This window comes from Pelodiscus sinensis, chromosome 3 (genome assembly GCF_052426305.1).
Source record: "Pelodiscus sinensis isolate ZL-2025 chromosome 3, ASM5242630v1, whole genome shotgun sequence".
NCBI classification, from domain to species: domain Eukaryota; kingdom Metazoa; phylum Chordata; order Testudines; family Trionychidae; genus Pelodiscus; species Pelodiscus sinensis.
This window is the reverse complement of record NC_143054.1, coordinates 88,488,229-88,506,788: the sequence shown is the minus strand read 5'-3', so window position 1 is coordinate 88,506,788 and position 18,560 is coordinate 88,488,229. Positions and strand designations below refer to the sequence as shown.

At 43.2% G+C, this 18,560-nt stretch overlaps 1 protein-coding gene across 8 annotated transcripts in view; it reads left to right on the top strand.

The window, feature by feature from the left end:
* Nucleotides 1–18,560, top strand: part of TBC1D32 (TBC1 domain family member 32) — a 210,858-nt gene that overhangs the window by 148,767 nt on the left and 43,531 nt on the right. For 6 of the 8 annotated variants that reach the window (XM_014577943.4, XM_075924062.2, XM_014577940.4 and 3 more), the window contains one exon: nucleotides 9,025–9,094. In XM_014577943.4, coding sequence (XP_014433429.3) covers nucleotides 9,025–9,094 — 70 coding nt within the window. Of the gene's footprint in view, nucleotides 1–9,024; nucleotides 9,095–10,141; nucleotides 18,453–18,560 lie in introns of those variants that run through there. The other 2 variants (XR_012902654.2, XM_075924064.2) reach the window with 2 other exon arrangements.

The window sequence follows — 18,560 nt, the reverse complement described above, 5'->3', positions numbered from 1 at the left end:
AAGGCTAAATCAGCAATTATAGTGATGCAGAGATTACAGACTATTAGTTTGGGTATAAATAACAGCATAGAAGGAGAGGCACAACTTGCTCAGTAGAGTGTCATAAAGGCCTGAACCCCTATTTTATGTACTCTACATGGCTTTCTACATGCTGAAGCCGTGTCTTCACACTTACACTGCTATTTTATCAGTGTATGGTCCCTTTGCATTCCTATTGTCAAAGCCTTTCCCTACCTAAGTGGTGGCTCAGGGGGCTGCCACTGCTGGCTCCTGACCCCTACGCAGTGCTGGAACAGCCCTCTATCTGTAAGCAGTACCGGTAAGCATTATCCGGTAATGCTGGTGCTTACTAGTAATCAGTTATCCAGTTCACATCCCTAGTTATAACACGGTAGTTGCCTGACCTGGGTATAGCATGCTTAAAATTTCAAGTATATATTAGACCTAAATGTGTCCCTATAAATAGGTAGAATTCCTTGAACTTATGAATCTTTGTGCCATTCAATATACATCTTAGCAAATAATTTAAGATCATAAGAATGGCCATACTGGGTCAGACCAAAGGCCTATCAAGCCCACTATTCTGTTCTCCGACAGTTGCCAATAGCAGATGCCCCAGAGGGAGAAAAAACAACAAATAATCATGTGATCCCTCTCCTGTCATCCATTTCCAGACAAACAGAGGCTAAGGACACCATTTCTACCCACCATTTCTACCAGGCTGGGACCATTGCAAGCCATTCATGAACCTAACCTCCATGAATGTATCTAGCTCTTTTTTGAACCCTGTTATAGGAACAAGTAAATAACTTTTCCCTATTTACTTTTTCCATACTAATAATGATTTTATAGACCTCTATCATATCACCCTCCCCTTTAGTCTCTTTTCTAACCTGAAAAGTCCACGTTTTTTTAATCTCTTTTGGCACACACAAAAATTTGCCTCCCACCCACCTCAGAAGAGGCATACAGTGGCTGCCCAGCTGCTCTGGGGCAGGGTCCTGGGGCAGGTAGCGGCCCCGCCCCAGGAACAGCAGGGCAGCCTCCATGCAGTCCTGGCATTAACTCCATCTTGGAAACTCTTTTGAATAGGAGTTTAATAGTTGGGTATTATTGTTTTCTATTGATTTTGTGTGTGTGCATGGTAGGTTGCTTTTTGTTTTAAACCACCCAGATTGTGGCCTTTTTTTGAGTTTTTAAAAGATTTTAAGTAAGAAGCATTATTGTTTGAATGTTATAGAAATAGTTATAATTATTTTTAAGTTTGTATTTCAATGATAATTTGTATTGTTTTAGCTGCTTCATTATTGACATAGGGATTTAGGGTGTTTATTTTGGGTTTCTCTTTTTATTTTCACTTATTTTATGTTTAATATTAACCACTTAAGGATAATGAAGTTAAACTTTGTGAAAGCGTCAGGATGCTTGAAGAGTTAACTAACGAATTTAAGGCTACAGTAGATGCTCACTGCCAGATAAAGAATAGCTGTCAGTTTTGCAACCTTGAATAAAATATTTGAATGGATTTTTAGTGGAATTTTTAAAAAGTTTATTTATAAATAAACTTTATATGTATATAAATAAACTTTTTAAAAATTCCGCTAAAAATCCATTCAAATATTTTATTCAAGGTTGCAAAACTGACAGCTATTCTTTATCTGGCAGTGAGCATTATATTATTTTAAACTTTCTCGGCTTACCTTTTACTAGGTGAAGTTTTGAACTTTTTTGTTTTTAAATTTTTTTTAGACTTTCAAAGAGCTGGGGGGGCAGTATAAATTGCAAGCTATGAACAAATAGCTCGTTTAAGTTGCTTACATTTCTAACTGCTATTCATTTTTATATTTAAGCTTTGACCAACGTTATTTTGTTTCCCAGATGAGATCTCTTTTGGCCTAAGCTTTGATAACGTCTGTATTTTAGCAATGTCTAGTTCCATCTTTTTTATTCATGTTTCAGCTATCTGATCTTAACTACATTTTTTATAGTTAAACAATTTAAATGGGATTGTTGTACCTGCTTCATTATTTAAAGACTCATTGTTAGAAAGCACCCATTTCCTTCAGAATGACTGTTAAGCCTTCCGTGTTGTGTGTGGTGATAAATCACATAGTGCAGAGGTGGTCAATGAGCAGATTGTGGGACAAATACAGTATATTGGCACTTAGAGTCAGCCATAATAATAAGGATACATGGGTGAAAGTGCTGATTTAACAACTCATTTTATTCTTTGTGACTGAGAGAGGGCTTTTTAGTGTTCTTATATAATGTGAATATATTTGTTAGTAACTGGTGGGTGCAACGGTGGCACACATCTGAATAAGTGCACATGAACTCAATATTGGTGGACAAGACAAAACTCAGTCTGTTCACAGATGGAAAATTTTAGAGAGAACACTGGTCACTGCCAGATACTGGTTGCTTACATCCCTACTCAGTATCCAGCTCTGCTCCCAAGTGGGGGGAAGCAACTAGTCAAGTCAACTATCCGATAAACATATGCTTCTCGGATAGTCGACTAGTCACTTACATCCCTACTATAAAGTTCAAATTTCTTACCTCTACCAAGCTGTTCCTTGGGCCAGAGCAGTTCAAGGGCTGTAGGACAATGGTTAATACAGCACTGACTGTCGCCAGCTATTTGTGAGGCGATTTATTAACTTTGAAATAACAAGTATTTTGTTCTACCTAGTAATGTATGGGAAGAGGAATTTAGGCCACAGAAATCCTGCCTGGCCATTGGACCCAAGTGGCAGTTGGGTGGCCTCTTAACATGCAGATAGATGAGAAGAGTTATGACTGATTTAGGGCTGCATCCAGCAGCAAACCCCACAAAGTGTAGTGCTTACAGTGGTGATTCCCCATTGAAACCCAGGGGAACTTCTCAGTACCAGGGATGTTAAATTTAGTTTAATCAACTAATCGACTAGTTGATGGAATTTCCATCGACTAGTTGAATAGTCAATAAGCAATGGAGCTGCAGCGGGGTTAGCTTCTGGCCCCAAGAGCTAATGGCTTTACAGCTCTGCCTTTTAAATGTATTAAGAGCTAGTAGGCTCTCGATACATTTAAAAAGCAGAAGTGCAGCGGCAGGGGGGGAGACCCAGTGCGAGCCAGGACAGCTAATTCTTAGCGCGCACGGAGTCCGCCCCACTGCACACCATCCTTTTAAATGTATTAAGAGACTGCCAGCAGGCTCTTAATACATTTAAAAAGCAGATACACAGCATCTGGGACTGGGCGTGAGCTGGGAATCAGCTGATTCCTGGCTCATGCCTGGTCCCTTCCACCTCTCTGCCTCTCCTGTGCCCCACGGAGATGGTACTTGCGGGAACTGCCTTTTAAGCCAGCTCTCCCCAGCACCGGCTCCTGTTCATAGAGGCATCAAGGTGGGGGGAAGCAACTAGTCGAGGGATTAGTTGACTATCCGATAAGCTTATTCTTATCAGATAGTTGACTAGTTGCTTACATCTGTACTCAGTATCCAGACCCGCTTCCAGCCTGGAGTTCTTGCTACACTTCAAAAGCAGAAGCGCTGTGGGAGCACAGGTCCAGCGGGGGACTCAAGCAGTCCCCTGCTCTCCCTGCTTTTGAAATGTTAATGGAATTTCCATCAGGGCTCTTGTACATTTCAACAGCAAAACGCGCTGGGAGTTCAGGGCCAGCACAGCACTCAAGCAGTCCCCGATGTCCCCATGCTTCCTTCTCTTGAAATATACAAGAGGCTCTTGTACATTTCAAAAGTAGGGAGCACAGGTCCAGTGGAGAACTGCTTGAATCCTGTGCTGGCACTTGCAGATCTCTTGCTACATTCCAAAGGTGGAGGTGCCCTTATTGACTAATGGAATGGTCAATGCACATTGCATCGACTACTTGTTTAGTTGATTAATCTAAATTTAACATCCTTACTTTACATGTATGACTGGTGGTTTATGGCAGGGGCTTGGATGCTCAGAAACTTGGAAAGTCCCAAAAAACAGTAGGTAGAAATACCCAACTGCTGGCTCAGGGTCAGGAATACACATTTCAACATGAGTAAATGAGAGTCTGATAAGCCAGAAAACAAACATTGACAAACATTGCAGGAAATTATTATTTAAAAAAAAATCACAGGAAATGATTATTAAAAAAAAAAGACTTTAGAAAATGAATTTGTGAGACTTGAGTCACATTTTAATAGTCTTGCTAGTGCTGCTAACTGGAATTTCTTTAGTTTTTATTCCCCGGAAATGGGTTTTCTCTGAGGAAGAAGCCGTTTCTTTGTCTTGGGGAGTTCTTGTGCATAGGAAGCAAGAAATCTGGGTTGAAGGAATACAAAAAGCAAGTCACTTCCTTGATTTTGACATGCACTGTACATTTATTTTTATTATCCTAACATCTGCATTTTGTGTATTTGAGGAGCTTCTTATTATATTGGCATTACAATTCAAGAATTAACTATTTTTATTCCTCTCATAAAGTCCACATTACTACCCAAACCTTGTCACCTCAGGATCCACAATGCTGTCACTCGTTTATGCATGCATGCCGCAGTTTCATTTTTTTTCCCTGGCTGGATGCTGTTGCCATGAGGGTTAAGAACCCACTGCCCCATACTGTGTCATCATTAATGTTTTTTGACAAAAGAGCACTGTCCATATTTTTGTTTGTGTGTGCATACAGGAGCAATGTAAAACAACACATGACTGCTTAAAATCAATTACCACATTGAATATGAAAATACTTCAGTTTTTGAATGAGTTTGCCGGGCATGCTATAAAAAACATTGGGCAGAGGAAGCACATGAAGTCTCATCCTGCCCTGCCCTGCCTCATTCCTGCAAGCAATCTCTCGTTCCCTGCCCTTGGGAGCGCAGGGCTTAGAATCAACTGCCAGGGTTGACACTAAGACTATGTCTAAATTACATTCCTCTTTCGAAAGAGGAATGTAAATGAGCCCAATCAAAAATGCAAATGAAGCGCAGATTTACAAATCTCGCACTTCATTTGCATAATCACGTAAGAACACTTTATCAAAAAAGGGGTTTTCAAAAAAGAAACTGCAGTCCAGATGGGGTTCTTTCGGGAAAAAAACCCTTTTTCAAAAGAACCCATATACCTAATTTTTTCAGGAGTATTTGTTCTTTTGAAAAAAGGTTTTTTTTTTTTTTTTTTTTTCAAAAGAACCCTATCTAGACTGCGGTTTCTTTTTCAAAAAACCCTTTTTCGAAAAAGTGCTCTCACGCAATTATGCAAATGAAATGTGAGATTTGTAAATCCGCGCTTCATTTGCATTTTCGATCGGGATCATTTACATTCTTCTTTTGGAAGAGGAATGTATTTTAGACAAGCCCTAAATGCCACACACTCCCCAGTCCCTAGGCCCTGATTGGCCTTGGGATAGGGGAGCAGCAGGACCTTCACAGGCCAGATCAACCCACTTGGTGGCCCTTTTGCCCACTGTTGACCTAGAGGAAAGAGCTAATTGAGGAGGAATAATTTTACAGATTTTTTTCTTATTTTGGGGGTATTTTTATATTGTTTTTGCTTTTTGGATTTTTTAAATGGAACCACAGGCTTTTTAGAGATGTAGGAGGTACTTTCTGTAAGTGCACCTATTCTCAAGGGGATTGAAATGACAACAGACTTGCTTAGTTCTTAATTACTGTGAGGCGTACAATTAAGGAATATTTGGGGGAAAACCTTTTAAATCAGACAGTTCCTTCTGGGAGTTAGAGTAGATGCTTCCTGCCAAGATTACCTAGTACCCACTTGAAGATCTTGGGGGAACATTTCTGCTCCTTGCTATGCTTCTCTGAAGAGATTTTAGCTGAAATGCACTTTAAATAATTAGCTTAAGGCACTTTGGAGTGTGCCCTAAAGTCCATTAGTTTCTCTGCACTAATTCCCCATGTGCACACTTAGGGTACGTCTAGACTACATGCCTCTGTCGCTTCATTTAAATTTACATGGCTGCCGTGCTGAGCCGACAAACAGCTGATCAGCTGTTTGTCGGCTCAACGCGATAGTCTGGGTGTGCGGGTGTCGACATCAAAGGTATTTGTCGACCACCCAGGTATACCTCATCCCAGGAGGCATACCTGGGTGGTCGACAAATACCTTTGATGTCGACACCCGCGCATCCAGACTATCGCTCTGATCAGCTGTTTGTCGGCTCAGCGCGGCAGCCATGTAAATTTAAATGAAGCGGCGATTATTTAAATCGCCGCTTCATTTTCCTATGTCTGGTAGCCTAATCTACATGCCTCTGGCGACAGAGGCATGTAGTCTAGACGTACCCTTAGACTGTTCACAGATCTGCTGCATACCACATACTGTGGGCTTTTCCCCCATGTAGACTAGGCCTATGTGAAAGTGTAATCTGAGCAGAGATTATCCTGAGTGTTCCTTGTGGAGTATTTTGTGGAATCCTGGCTCTTTTGTGTGGAGGAGGCCCTCCATCAGGTTTAGGACCCATTTTCTCTGAGCTGAGAATGTTTAATTCCATGTTTGCTGAGGATTCAGTAGCTGGAACATTTATTTGCATTGGAGCTGTGTTTGTTTCTGTCAGTTTTACTTATTATATTTTATCAGCATGGAAACTTATCAAAGTATGACCTCCATTACTACATGGCATTGTAGCTCTTTAGGCTGCTGACCGCTCATGTAGCTTAGAAAACTAACATGCATATCTTAATGAATAACTGGATTTATTCATATTCAGTTAATTGACTTCTTCTATGTGCTAAAGTATGGTGTGATGTCATCTTTTTTAAACTTGATTAGTTCCCACTGAACTAACAGGTAACATCTCAAGGACGTCAGCCTAAATTTCCTGTTCAGACAGGTTAATGTCACAAACTCAGTTCTATCCACTCTAGTCCTGAATTCACCAAGCATTTTTCTTGAAAACTCTTCCTTACTATTTTTTTCATTCCAGACCTATCAGTGCAGTAATTTTGCCTTTTCAGTCTGCTATCTGACTGTTGCTAATCATTCGTGTTTTTATTTTGTTTTTACTGTTACACTGTAATGTCACTCGTTTAGCTAACGTCTGTTATCATTATATGGCTATATTTTGTCTGGGCATTACTTAAATATTCTGCAAAAAATGGAAGAGAACTAAAACAGTGAGATAAATAATAGCTAATGGAAGACAACTGAGAGATCTCGGTGAGGAAAGGAGAGAATTTGAGTTCACTCAGAAATCCCAGAAAGGAAAGAGGAAAAAAAATTAAGGCAACAGTAAAAGCATATTGGAATAGTTTGGGAATCCATAGTGAGAAACAAAAAAGAGCAAGGCAGTCTCAGAAATTATATGTGTGGGGTACAGATGACAAAAATGTTTTCAGGTTTAAAAAAGGGCAGAAAAAATTCTCATGAAACTTATCCTATTTCCGTTGCTGCTAAACTGTTCATTGTCAGGGTTGACTTTGGTCTTTGGCTTACAAAGATACTCTGAAGAATATTGTATTTCATTTTTGTAAAGAACCAAATTGCACTAAATAATGCATATTTTCAACTAAAGAGCTAATAAGATATCTCTCCCCTACTATTAATTTGTCCAGTCTAATGGAGTCAAAGAGTAAGAAATATCATTTGACTCATTATTGCCATATATTTTATTATTCTCAGTATGAGTTTTAAGGATATGTGTAGAATCCTGACATTTATCAAATCATGACATTTATGTATGGATTAAGAAATGTCTATTTTCCATTTCATTCTTTTTTAAAATAGGATTACACATATTCAGTATAGTTCTTTGTTTCCTGTGAACTATGAAAGGAAAGTGATTCAGTCCCTTATGTTTAATTCTTTTGCTAGATTAGACATATGGGAAAATACTGCCAAAGCCTAGCCTATTTTCTTCATTCAGTTTAATTTCTGCACCTGTATCACCTCTCCATCTAATTGACAATTCATAGATATTCTGCCATTTGTTTTGAATGTTGAGAAACTAGACTTCTCACTTGAATTGGTACTAATAGCTCCTTTAACTTGGTGTCTTATGCCTGTTTAAGTGGGATCGGTGAACATACCATCAGATTAGAAAATGATCTGATCCTTCACAGAATTATCACTTACATCTTGGGAAAATGATAGATATTGGTTTCTGCTGAAATATGTATATGTATTAAAAATGTGAAAACTAATAATATATTGTAACAGAATCTTATCACCCGTTAAAGAGATGACAGAAGCCTGCTTAGTGTAAATTCATTAACACTTTCGGAACAGGACCAGAAACTAAACTAGAAAACAAAAATAAGAACTTGTCTGATCCTGGGCCCTAGCAACTCAGAACATTTATTACATGCTAATTTTTTTGTGAGGAATCTGCACTGTCTTTGATTATCATATGTGTGAGAGAGAATATCCTTTTGTTACGTCTTTTTGCATTTAGGATTTAAATGTGTGATAAAATAACATTTCCAGAGGGTGTTTATTAATACATGTAGTTTATTAGTTTTTTTGATCTATTTTACCAATTTTAATCCTATAAAAAGTGCATAAAGTAGATGAATATATTATATTAATTCAGAACAATAAATAAAAGTATTTTAGGTCCCTTTCAGTTCAATATTTTAAATGTATTTGAGATTTACAACACGCTGTGAGCCAGCAAGGTTGGCTTTACAACTTGTGAGATCCCATACTGCTTGAAGGGAAGGAATTGGAACAGGAGATACAGTTTTGTCTGTTTCATCTACCATACAGAGGCTGTTATGCTAAGTAAGAATGTAAGTATCAATGAGTAGGGCCCAACTAGTTGCTTGTTCTGGTTGTGCTGAACACTGATTGTGATCAAGAAAAACATGCACGTAATTGCTTTTTTTCCGACTTTATTTTTAAAAAATTATCAAAGGGTTCAGTTTCCTATAATAATCTTTGCAGAGATTATACTGACAACATTTCAGATACAAAACAGTGCTCTGGACTTGGCATTAAAATATGTAAAAATATGACTTTCAACGTTTTTCAATTAAAATCATCATTATAATGCTTTTTTTTACATTCTTGTATTTTTTTCTTTTGTTTTTAGCTGCTGATGTAAATGTGAAGAATGAAAGCCTTTCATCTGTGCAGCAGCTTGGAATTAAAATGACAGTCAGGTATATTGTATAAAATATTCCCCTTGTGTATTTCTAGAGTTTGTTTGATTTCTTCACAATGACTTTAATTATATTTAATCCATCAGCTCAATGTTTTGTACCATTTAAATCTAAAGATCATTTTTAAGAGAATGAATTCTTACTTCAAAGATGAAAAAGGTATTAGCACACGATTAAATTATCTGCAGCAAATTAAATAGGTTATTAATCATTATGTTGTAAAGGCTAATTGCAACTTGTTTAGCAAGAGTTACAGCTAAACTTATATTATCAAATCATGGAAATATAGGGTTGGAAAGGACTTTGAGAGGTTGTTTAGTCCATACCCTGTGCTCAGACATGACAAAGAACATCTCTCATGAATTGCCTCTTGTGTAGGATTTTGCAATAGTCTAATCTTGAAAAAGCAAAAACATGGATAATGGAAGCAAGGTTTGTGTCTGAAAGAAATGGTTGTGGCCTTCTAGCAGAGTGTAGATTAAAAAAAATCCACTTTTTTGCAACTTCTGCAAACTGAATGTCCATGGACAGCTGAGAATATAATGAGGCTATGTCTACTGCATGCTTATTTTGAAATAAGCTATCAAAATAGTTACTTTGAAATAGTGCATCTACACTGCAAACAGCCATTGAAATAGTCCTGAGCTATTATGAAACAGACTGTCCACACAGATTAGACATAGAATTGCATATAAGGCCACCTGGAAATACAGGGCATCAGGACAGCACTTACTTTCTGGAATTGCTTCGTGAGGCTTTGTGAGGCTTGAGCTTATAGGGACCCACCCCCCGGAACAGCCATGTCTCTGCTTCTCCTCCTGCTTGGCTACCTTTCTGGGGGATAGCAAAGCATATTCACAGCATGCTTTGGTTTCCCTGTTGGACACCACAGCACTCCCAGCTACGGAACCAGAGCTGAGTCCCAGCTGTCGACGGCCCTTATAGTTTATGCTGCAGCTCCTGGTGCAGATTCTGCAGGATGCCCTCATGGTGCTGCAAGAGCAGGCCCTCTACCTCAGTACAAGGCACCTCCTCTCTTCTCTCCAGTCACTGCTCTTGCAACTCAACCCCTCCTGCACACTTTGTACCACCACTTCTGGCTCCAGGATACCAGTTCCAACTGGTGGGACCAGATTGTCCTGGATTGGTAGGATAACCACCAGTGGATCCAAAACTTCTGCATGTGGAAGAACACCTTTCTGGAGCTGTGTGAGTGGCTCGTACCTACCCTCAAGCGATGGGACACCCACATGCAACCCACCATCTTCATCCAGAAGTGGGTCGCCATTGCACTGTGGAAGCTCATCGCGCCGAACAGGTACCGATCCGTCGGGAATCAGTTTGGCATGGGGAGATTGACTGTCAGAGTTGTGGTCATGCAGGTATGACTTCCTCATGCCATTGTTCCGGGAGGGTGATGAACAGCTGGAATGAGGTTTCCCCAAGGAGTGGAGAGGGGCTAATTGTGTTGGTGGAGGAGGCTCCCACCCTGGAAGGGTTTTCAGTCCCACACTCACCAAGGCCTGCAGAAAGAGTGGGACAAGTTGGGGTTGATCCTGGTGTGTGTGTTGAGCGGGGGCGGGAGGGGAAGGAGATTGGGCTTGGGGACCTGCCAAGGAGCCTGGCAACCCTGTGATTCTCTGTTTCTCTCCTTCTACAGGTGGTGAGGGCCATCAACACATACTGTTGTGCCAGCTCATTGTCCTGCGTGAAGTGGACCCCATCAGCGACATCTTTGCCACCCTGGGCTTCCCCAACTGTCGGTGAGCTCTTGATGGCATCCACATCTCCGTCCAGGCTCCCGACCACTGGGCATTGGATTACATCGATTGCAAGGGCTACATTTCCATGACTCTGCAGGCCATTGTGGACCATCGAGGCCAGTTCGCTGATGTCTACATCAGGTGGTCAGGGAAGGCACATGATGCCCGCGTATTTAGGAACTCTAGCTTTTTCCACAAGCTGCACATTGGCACTTTAGAATCATAGAATCATAGGGCTAGAGGAGACCTGAGGAGGTCATCGAGTCCAGCCCCCTGCCCAAAGCAAGATCAATGCCAACTAAATCATCCCAGCCAGGGTTTTGTCAAACCAAGACTTAAAAATGTCTAGGGATGGAGATTCCACCACCACCCTAGGTAACCCATTCCAGTACTTCACCACCTTCCTGGTGAAATAGTTTGTCCTAATATCCATCCTAGACCACCTCCATTGTAATTTGAGACCATTGCTCCTTGTTCTTCCATCTGTCACTACTGAGAATAGCCTCTCTCTATCCTCTTTGAAACCTCCCTTCAGGAAGTTGAAGGCTGCAATCAAATCCTCCCTTACTCTTCTCTTTTGTAGACTAAATAAGCCCAAATCCCTCAGCCTCTCCTCTTAGGTCATGTGCTCATTTTGGTTGCCCTCCACCGGACCCTCTCCAGTGTGTCCACATCCTTTCTGTAGTGTGGGGCCCAGAACTGGACGCAGTACTCCAGATGAGGCTTCACCAGTGCAGAATAAAGGGGAATAATCACTTCTCTGGATCTGCTGGCAGTGCTCCTCCTAATGCATCCTAATATGCCATTAGCCTTCTTAGCTACAAGGACACACTCTTGACTCATATTCAGCTTCTTATCCTCTGTAATCCCCAGGTCAGTCCCCAGCCTGTAACAATGCTTGGGATTCTTCTATCCTTGTTGAACCTCATCAGATTTCTTTTGGCCCAATCCTCTAATCTATCTAGGTCATACTGAATCCTAACCCTACCCTGCAACGTATCTACCTCTCCCCCTAGCTTGCTGTCATCTGCAAATTTGCTGAGGGTCCAATCTATCCACTCGTCCAGTTTATTAATAAAGATATTGAACAAACACGGCCCTAGAACTGATTCTTGGGGCACTCTGCTTGAAACTGACTGCCAATCTGACATTGAGCCGTTGATCACTACCCATTGAGCCTGACAATCTAGCCAGCTTTCTATTCACCTCACAGTCCGTTTATCCAATCCATATTTCCTTAACTTGCTAGCACGAATATTGTGGGAGACCATATCAAAAGCTTTGCTAAAGTCAAATTCTTCTTCGAGTGATGTCCCCGTGGGTGCTGCACTGTAGGCGCTGGGCTTGCCCTGGCGCCACAGTACGGAGATTGGCAGGACCGCACATGCATGAAGGGCATCTCGTGGCATTCACGCTCTGTTGTGCCGCTTGGTCCAGTTCCAGCCAGTTCCTCTTAACAGCCTCAGGCTGCAGACAGATTTGAACTGCTCTCCTCGGATCTTCTTGTTCGTGAGAGAAATCAAAGTTGTTCTCTTAATAGTTATTCATTATATTACTTTTATCTTCATTTTAGTTAGTCCATTCTCTTGTTAAAAAAAAAATCTATTTTGTTACTTGATAGTTCATAAGTTAACCTACGTTCATAAGCCTCTGTTAACTCCCTTTGTATATAGTTCTTACCCTTAAAAAAAAAAAAGGAAAAACAGTAAGAAGAAGGAGAATATATCATAATGCCGGGGTCACCAGGTTTTAAAAAATGTGAGGTCTGCCGCAAAGCCACGCCTGCCTCTGACGACCATGCAACATGCATACATTGCCTCGGGAAAGGCCACATTCCGCAAAAGTGCCCTCACTGCTTTAAGCTTACATCTAGAGCGTGAAGAGATAGGGAGATGAGGCTCTGCATGATCCTCTTCAATAAGGCTCTTCAGCCTGAAGGATCAGCCTCTCCCCTGAGGCCTTCCTGGCAGCCGCAGAAGCTAAGGGCCTCCTCTCCAACTTCGGCCCCTCTGAGAAAAAACAGACCGTTGCCAGCCTGTTCCCTGTTGGCCACTTCAAGCGGCAGGTTGAGTATAGGGAGTAGCTGCGGCATGTGCCGTTTCAACGGAGCCATCCAGATCAACAAAGCCGAGTGCTACAGTGCCATTATCAACACATACACCGACACCAATGATTGCCTCAGCACCATCCGTGCACAAGCCAACAGCACCGACTCCACAGCCGGCACCGACGCACACCGACTTCCCCTCGGCACCGGCCTCCATGCATGAGCGGCATTCTAAGCACTGCAATTATGTGGCACCGACTGTATCAGCACCGATTCCTTTGGCACTCACCCCATCGGCACCAGCAACTGTTCCCTCGGTACCAGAACTTACCACAGCACTGCAGGGGCTTCTCTGCAAAGGCGACTTCTAAGACTGCTCGGCACTGAAGCCCTTCATCGCACTCACCATCTCCAACATTTTCTCCAACGCCGTCGTCTCCACCTCTACCTCAGTTGCCCAGGCGCTCACCAGTCAGATGTTATTCACCCTTCCACCGTCTGTCGTCTCCTTTCTTGACTCAACCAAAGCAGCATATTAGCCACCACCATCAGCGCTTCTCTGCCTCGCCTTCTCCGATGCCACGGAGGTCTTACTCCCCGTCACCATCGCTTTGTTCACCAGACTATTCTTATAGAGCAACGTATAGCAGGTCTCACTGATATGACCGCTCCCCTTCCCGCTCTTCTTATTACTGGGACCATTACAAGAAATTCACCTATTACAGGTGACATTCACCATACCATCGCTCTTACTATCACAACTCGAGGGCGGTCCCAAGGTCTCTCATGGGCTACTTGTCCTTCAGACACTTGCCAGTGCTCAACCCAGACCACTCAACTCAGGAGCTGATATCTCCACCTTCTCCTCCTCCTAAAATGGAAGAGCAACAACCAAGCCTGAGATATCACCCACTGACCAGTCATCATCCTTGCCGGATGAAGTGGTCATTGCAGGGGATACCTCTCCCCCAGACGATCTCAGGCAGTTCCAAGATCTTTCTAAAAGAGTCGCGGCATCACAGGAAATTCAGCTCACCAAGATAAAAGAGAAGCAACATCATCTTCTCAAGAATCTTCAGTCATCTCACAGCGCCAGACTTGCCATCCCACTCAACAAGGCCATATTGGAAGATGCCAATTACCTCTGGCAAACGCCAGCATCTGCACTTCCCACAAACAAGAGTGCTGATAAGAAATATTTTGTCCCACTTAAGGGGTCAGAGTTTCTATTTACACACCCGCACCCTAACTCATTGGTGGTCAACATGGCACAACAGAGAGCAAAAACCCCCCAATACAAGAATCAGACATCAGACAAAGACGCACAGAGACTTGATTTATTTGGCAGGAAAGTATACACCTCATTGACCCTGCTCCTTCGCATTGCCAATTACTTCACATACCTATCAAATCACAACTTCGATAATTATACCAAACTGACGGCAGATGGAATCCTTGCCCAAGTAAAAAGGGCCATCTTAAAGTCCATTGTCCAAGAGGGCTACGCTTCCACCAGGGCCAGCTTACAAATAGCAATGGACGTAACAAACATGGCAGCATGAGTGGCAACCATGGCGGTTGTGATGGGGAGGGCCTTGTATCTCCAGGCCGCCGCTGTCCCCAAAGACCTGTAAGTGAAAGTAGAGGACTTACAATTCAAAAAGGATAATCTTTTCGCTGAAAAGACCGACACGGTTCTGCACTCGAGCAAGGATTCCAGATCGACTCTCAGAACCCTAGGGATGTACATCCTGCCCTTTCGGAGAAGGTGCTACACTCCTTTCCAGAGGCACTATGATTACACCCATTCCAGGCAACAGTGGCAGCAACAGCACCGCCCATTCGACCAATCCCTACTGACCTCCCAGACGACAGAACCAGAATAACCGCCCACAAGGTCAATCCAATTCCAAGCATCACGTTTGACTGTTTGGTCAAGAGCAAGCAACCAGTGTTACCAGCCTACCCTCTCACAACTACCCATTTGTTTTACCATCGCTTACGCCCCTTCTACCACCAGTGGGCGGATATCACTAATGACAGATGGGCATTGAAGATAATCCAATTCGGTTATGCCATACCATTCGAATCCATCCCTCCTACAACCCCACCAACCTCGGTCCTCTTCAGGGACCCCTCTCACGAAGATCTACTACGTACTGAAATTAACCACCTACTAGAGATCGGTACGGTGGAAAGGGTGCCTGATCATTTCAAAGGGAAAGGCTTTTATTCCCATTACTTCCTGGTACAGAAGAAAACAGAGGGATGGAGACCAATATTGGATCTCAGATGTTTGAACAAATATCTCCAAAAACAACTGTTCAAGATGGTAACCCTGGCATCCATAAAAGGTCGGACCTCCTTGCAAGTATGCACGATGCTCAACATCAGCAGGCAAACTTTCCAGTCCCTAGGCCTACTCGTGAACGAGGACAAATCCACACTACAACCTACCCAAGACTTGGAGTTCATTGGAGCGTGACTAGACTTCATGATAGCAAGAGCATTCGTACTATTGACCAGTTTTCATTCAGTCCAGCTATTGATAGATACCTTCCAAGTCAAGCACACGGTACAGGTACCTACAGCTCCCAAGCTTATGGGTCATATGGCTGCGACCACTTTCATAGTCTCTCATTCCAGACTACATTTCCGTACCCTACAACATTGGATGGCCACTGTTCACAACCATACCACTCAGGACGTGCACGGGGTAGTAAGTGTTCCAACCAAGGTCATCGCCTCCCTGGAGTGGTGGACCATAGACAAGCATTTGCTGTCAGGCATGCCATTCCACCAACCACTACCACGATATCAGATTACTACAGACACTTCCCTTAAGGGAGTAGGCGCACACATAGACGGAGTAGCAATAGAGAGCCGCTGGGCACCCCAAGATACATTACTTCACATAAATCTTCTTGAGCTCAGAGCCGTCGCCAATGCTTGCATGCATTTCCACAACCAAATACGCAACTGCACATTAAAGATCCTGACAGACAACGTAGCGACAATGTACTACGGGAATTGTCAAGGAGGCGCATGTTCATGATCCCTATGTGCAGCGGCTATCTGACTCAGGAATTGGTGCATCACCAATGGCATCACTCTTGTGGCATCCTACTTAGCTGGCATCAACAACACCGCAGCGGACTCCCTCAGCAGGAACTTTGTACGAGATCATGAATGGGAGCTTCACTGCAGAGTCCTCCACTCTCTCTTTCGCTGGTGGGGCACACCACTCATTGACCTATTTGCAACCTAAAACAACAGAAAATGTTGTGGTTATTGTTCCAGAGCTAACGCAGTTGCCACTCCCTGGGAGACGCATTCCTTAGCTGGAACGGTCCCCTGATGTATGCCTTCCCCCCCCCCCATACCACTCATTCCAAGAGTGCTTCAGAAGGTCAAGATGGACCGGGCCAGGATCATATTGGTAGCTCCAGCATGAGTGAGGCAACACTGGTTCCCTCTCCTACAACTCTCCCGCTATCCTTCATACCGGTTACCACTGCTCCCGGATCTAGTCACTCAGAACCGCGGCCTTTTCACCCACAGCTTCGCACACTGCACCTCACAGCATGGTACCTAACTGGCTAAATGCTGCTGAAACATTATGCTCCAATCATGTCAAAGATGTCCTGATACACTGTAGACAACAAAATACAAGAAATACCTACCTCTCAAAATGGGGAAGGTTCACCAGCTGGTACTCCGAACATTGCATCAACCCTCACACTGCACCTATACACAACATGCTGGACTACATAATGGAGCTGAAATGAACAGGACTGGCATTAACATCACTTAGAGTACATCTCAAAGCAATGGAAGCTTTTCGACAACCAATTGAGGGATTCTCCATATTTACTCATCCCCCTCACGAAGAGATTCCTCAAGGAGCTAACAAATTTGAACCCTCCTCTTCAAACACCTCCCCCATTGTGGGATTTGGACCTAGTCCTATGAACTCTCACAGTCCCATCCTTTGAGCCGTTAGCCACAATACCTCTTCAGCTCCTAACCAAGAAGTTGATATTTCTACTCGCCATCACCTCCGCACACAGAGCCAGTGAGCTATCGGTGTTAATGGCGGTACCTCCATACACCATCTTTCAGAAAGATTGTGTCATTGTTCGACATCATCCAGCCTTCATCCCTAAGGTCTGCTCCGTATTCCACGTCAATGAGCCTATTATACTGCCTTCATATTTCCCCAAGCTGCATGCTTCTCCTAAGGAAGCAGCCCTCCATAACCTAGATGTATGCAGGGCTCTAGCTTTCTTTATAGACTGCACTTAGAAAGACAGAGAGGCTCCTCCTTTCCCTGGCAGAATGATCAAAAGGATCATATCCATTTCATCTCAAAGGATAGCTAACATAATTGTATCCTGCATAACACAGTGCTACGCCATCCTGTTCCCTGAACGCCCTATAACCCACTCCACTAGAGCCATATCAGTTTCCACTGCCTTTTTGAGAGGGGTTCCCCTTGCAGATATTTGAAGGGCAACCACGTGGGCTTTCTATTGCACCTTCGTAAAACACTGCAGTCTTTTCATCTGTCAATAAATAAGGGGCTCCAAATCCTACCTGCCTTTATACGGGTTGATACTGCTGTGCAGACACCTACAGTGGAGCACCCATGGAGACATCACTCGAAGAAGAAAGCGAAGTTACTCAAGTTGGTGCAGTAACTGTCATTCTTTGAGATATGTATCCCTGTGGGTGCTCCACTACCCACCCACTTCCCCGCTTCGGAGTCTGCGTCACTCTGTTTTCCAGATCCTGAGGTCGATTGGAGGAAGTGGCTGGAACCGGACCAAGCGGCGCGAAAGAGCGTGATCGCTGCGAGATGCCCTCTGTGCATGCATGGTTCAGCCAACAACTGCTGCGAAAATCTCCGTACTGCGGCACGGGGGCAAGCCGAGCACCCATCGGGAAACACATCTCGAAGAACGACAGTTACTGCACCAAGGTGAGTAACTTCACTATATATCATATCCACTGACTTCCCCATGTCCACAGAACCAGTTACCCCATCATAGAAGCTAATCAGATTGGTCAGGCATGACTTGGCCTTTGTGAATCCATGTTGACTATTCCTGATCACATTCTCCTCTTCCAAATGCTTCAAAATGTATTCCTTGAGGATCATCTGCCTCCCAATGATTTTTCAAGGGACTGAGATAAGGCTGACTGCTCTGTATAGTTCCTTGATTTTCCTCCTTCCCTTTTTAAAGATGGGCACTACATTTGCCTTTTTCCAATCATCCAGTATCTCTCCCGATCTCCACGAGTTTTCAAAGATAATGGCCAAAGGCTCTGTAATTATATCTACCAACTCCCTCAGTACCCTCAGATGCATTAAATCCAGACCCATGGATTTGTGTATGTCTAGCTTTTCTAAATAGTTCTTAAACTGTTCTTTCACCTCCAAATGTTGCCCACCACCTTCCGTCAACGGAGCCACGTAAACTAGTTTACCCGGCATAGGCTTCATTAAAATAAACATGTCCATCATGCTGTGCCGACGATCAGTTGATCCGGCAGAGCGTGGCAGTCTAGACACGGATCTGTCGGCTGGGGAAGCCTTTGCCGACCAATCCTATAAACCTTGTTTCACAAGGCATAAGGGATCGGTCGGCAAAGG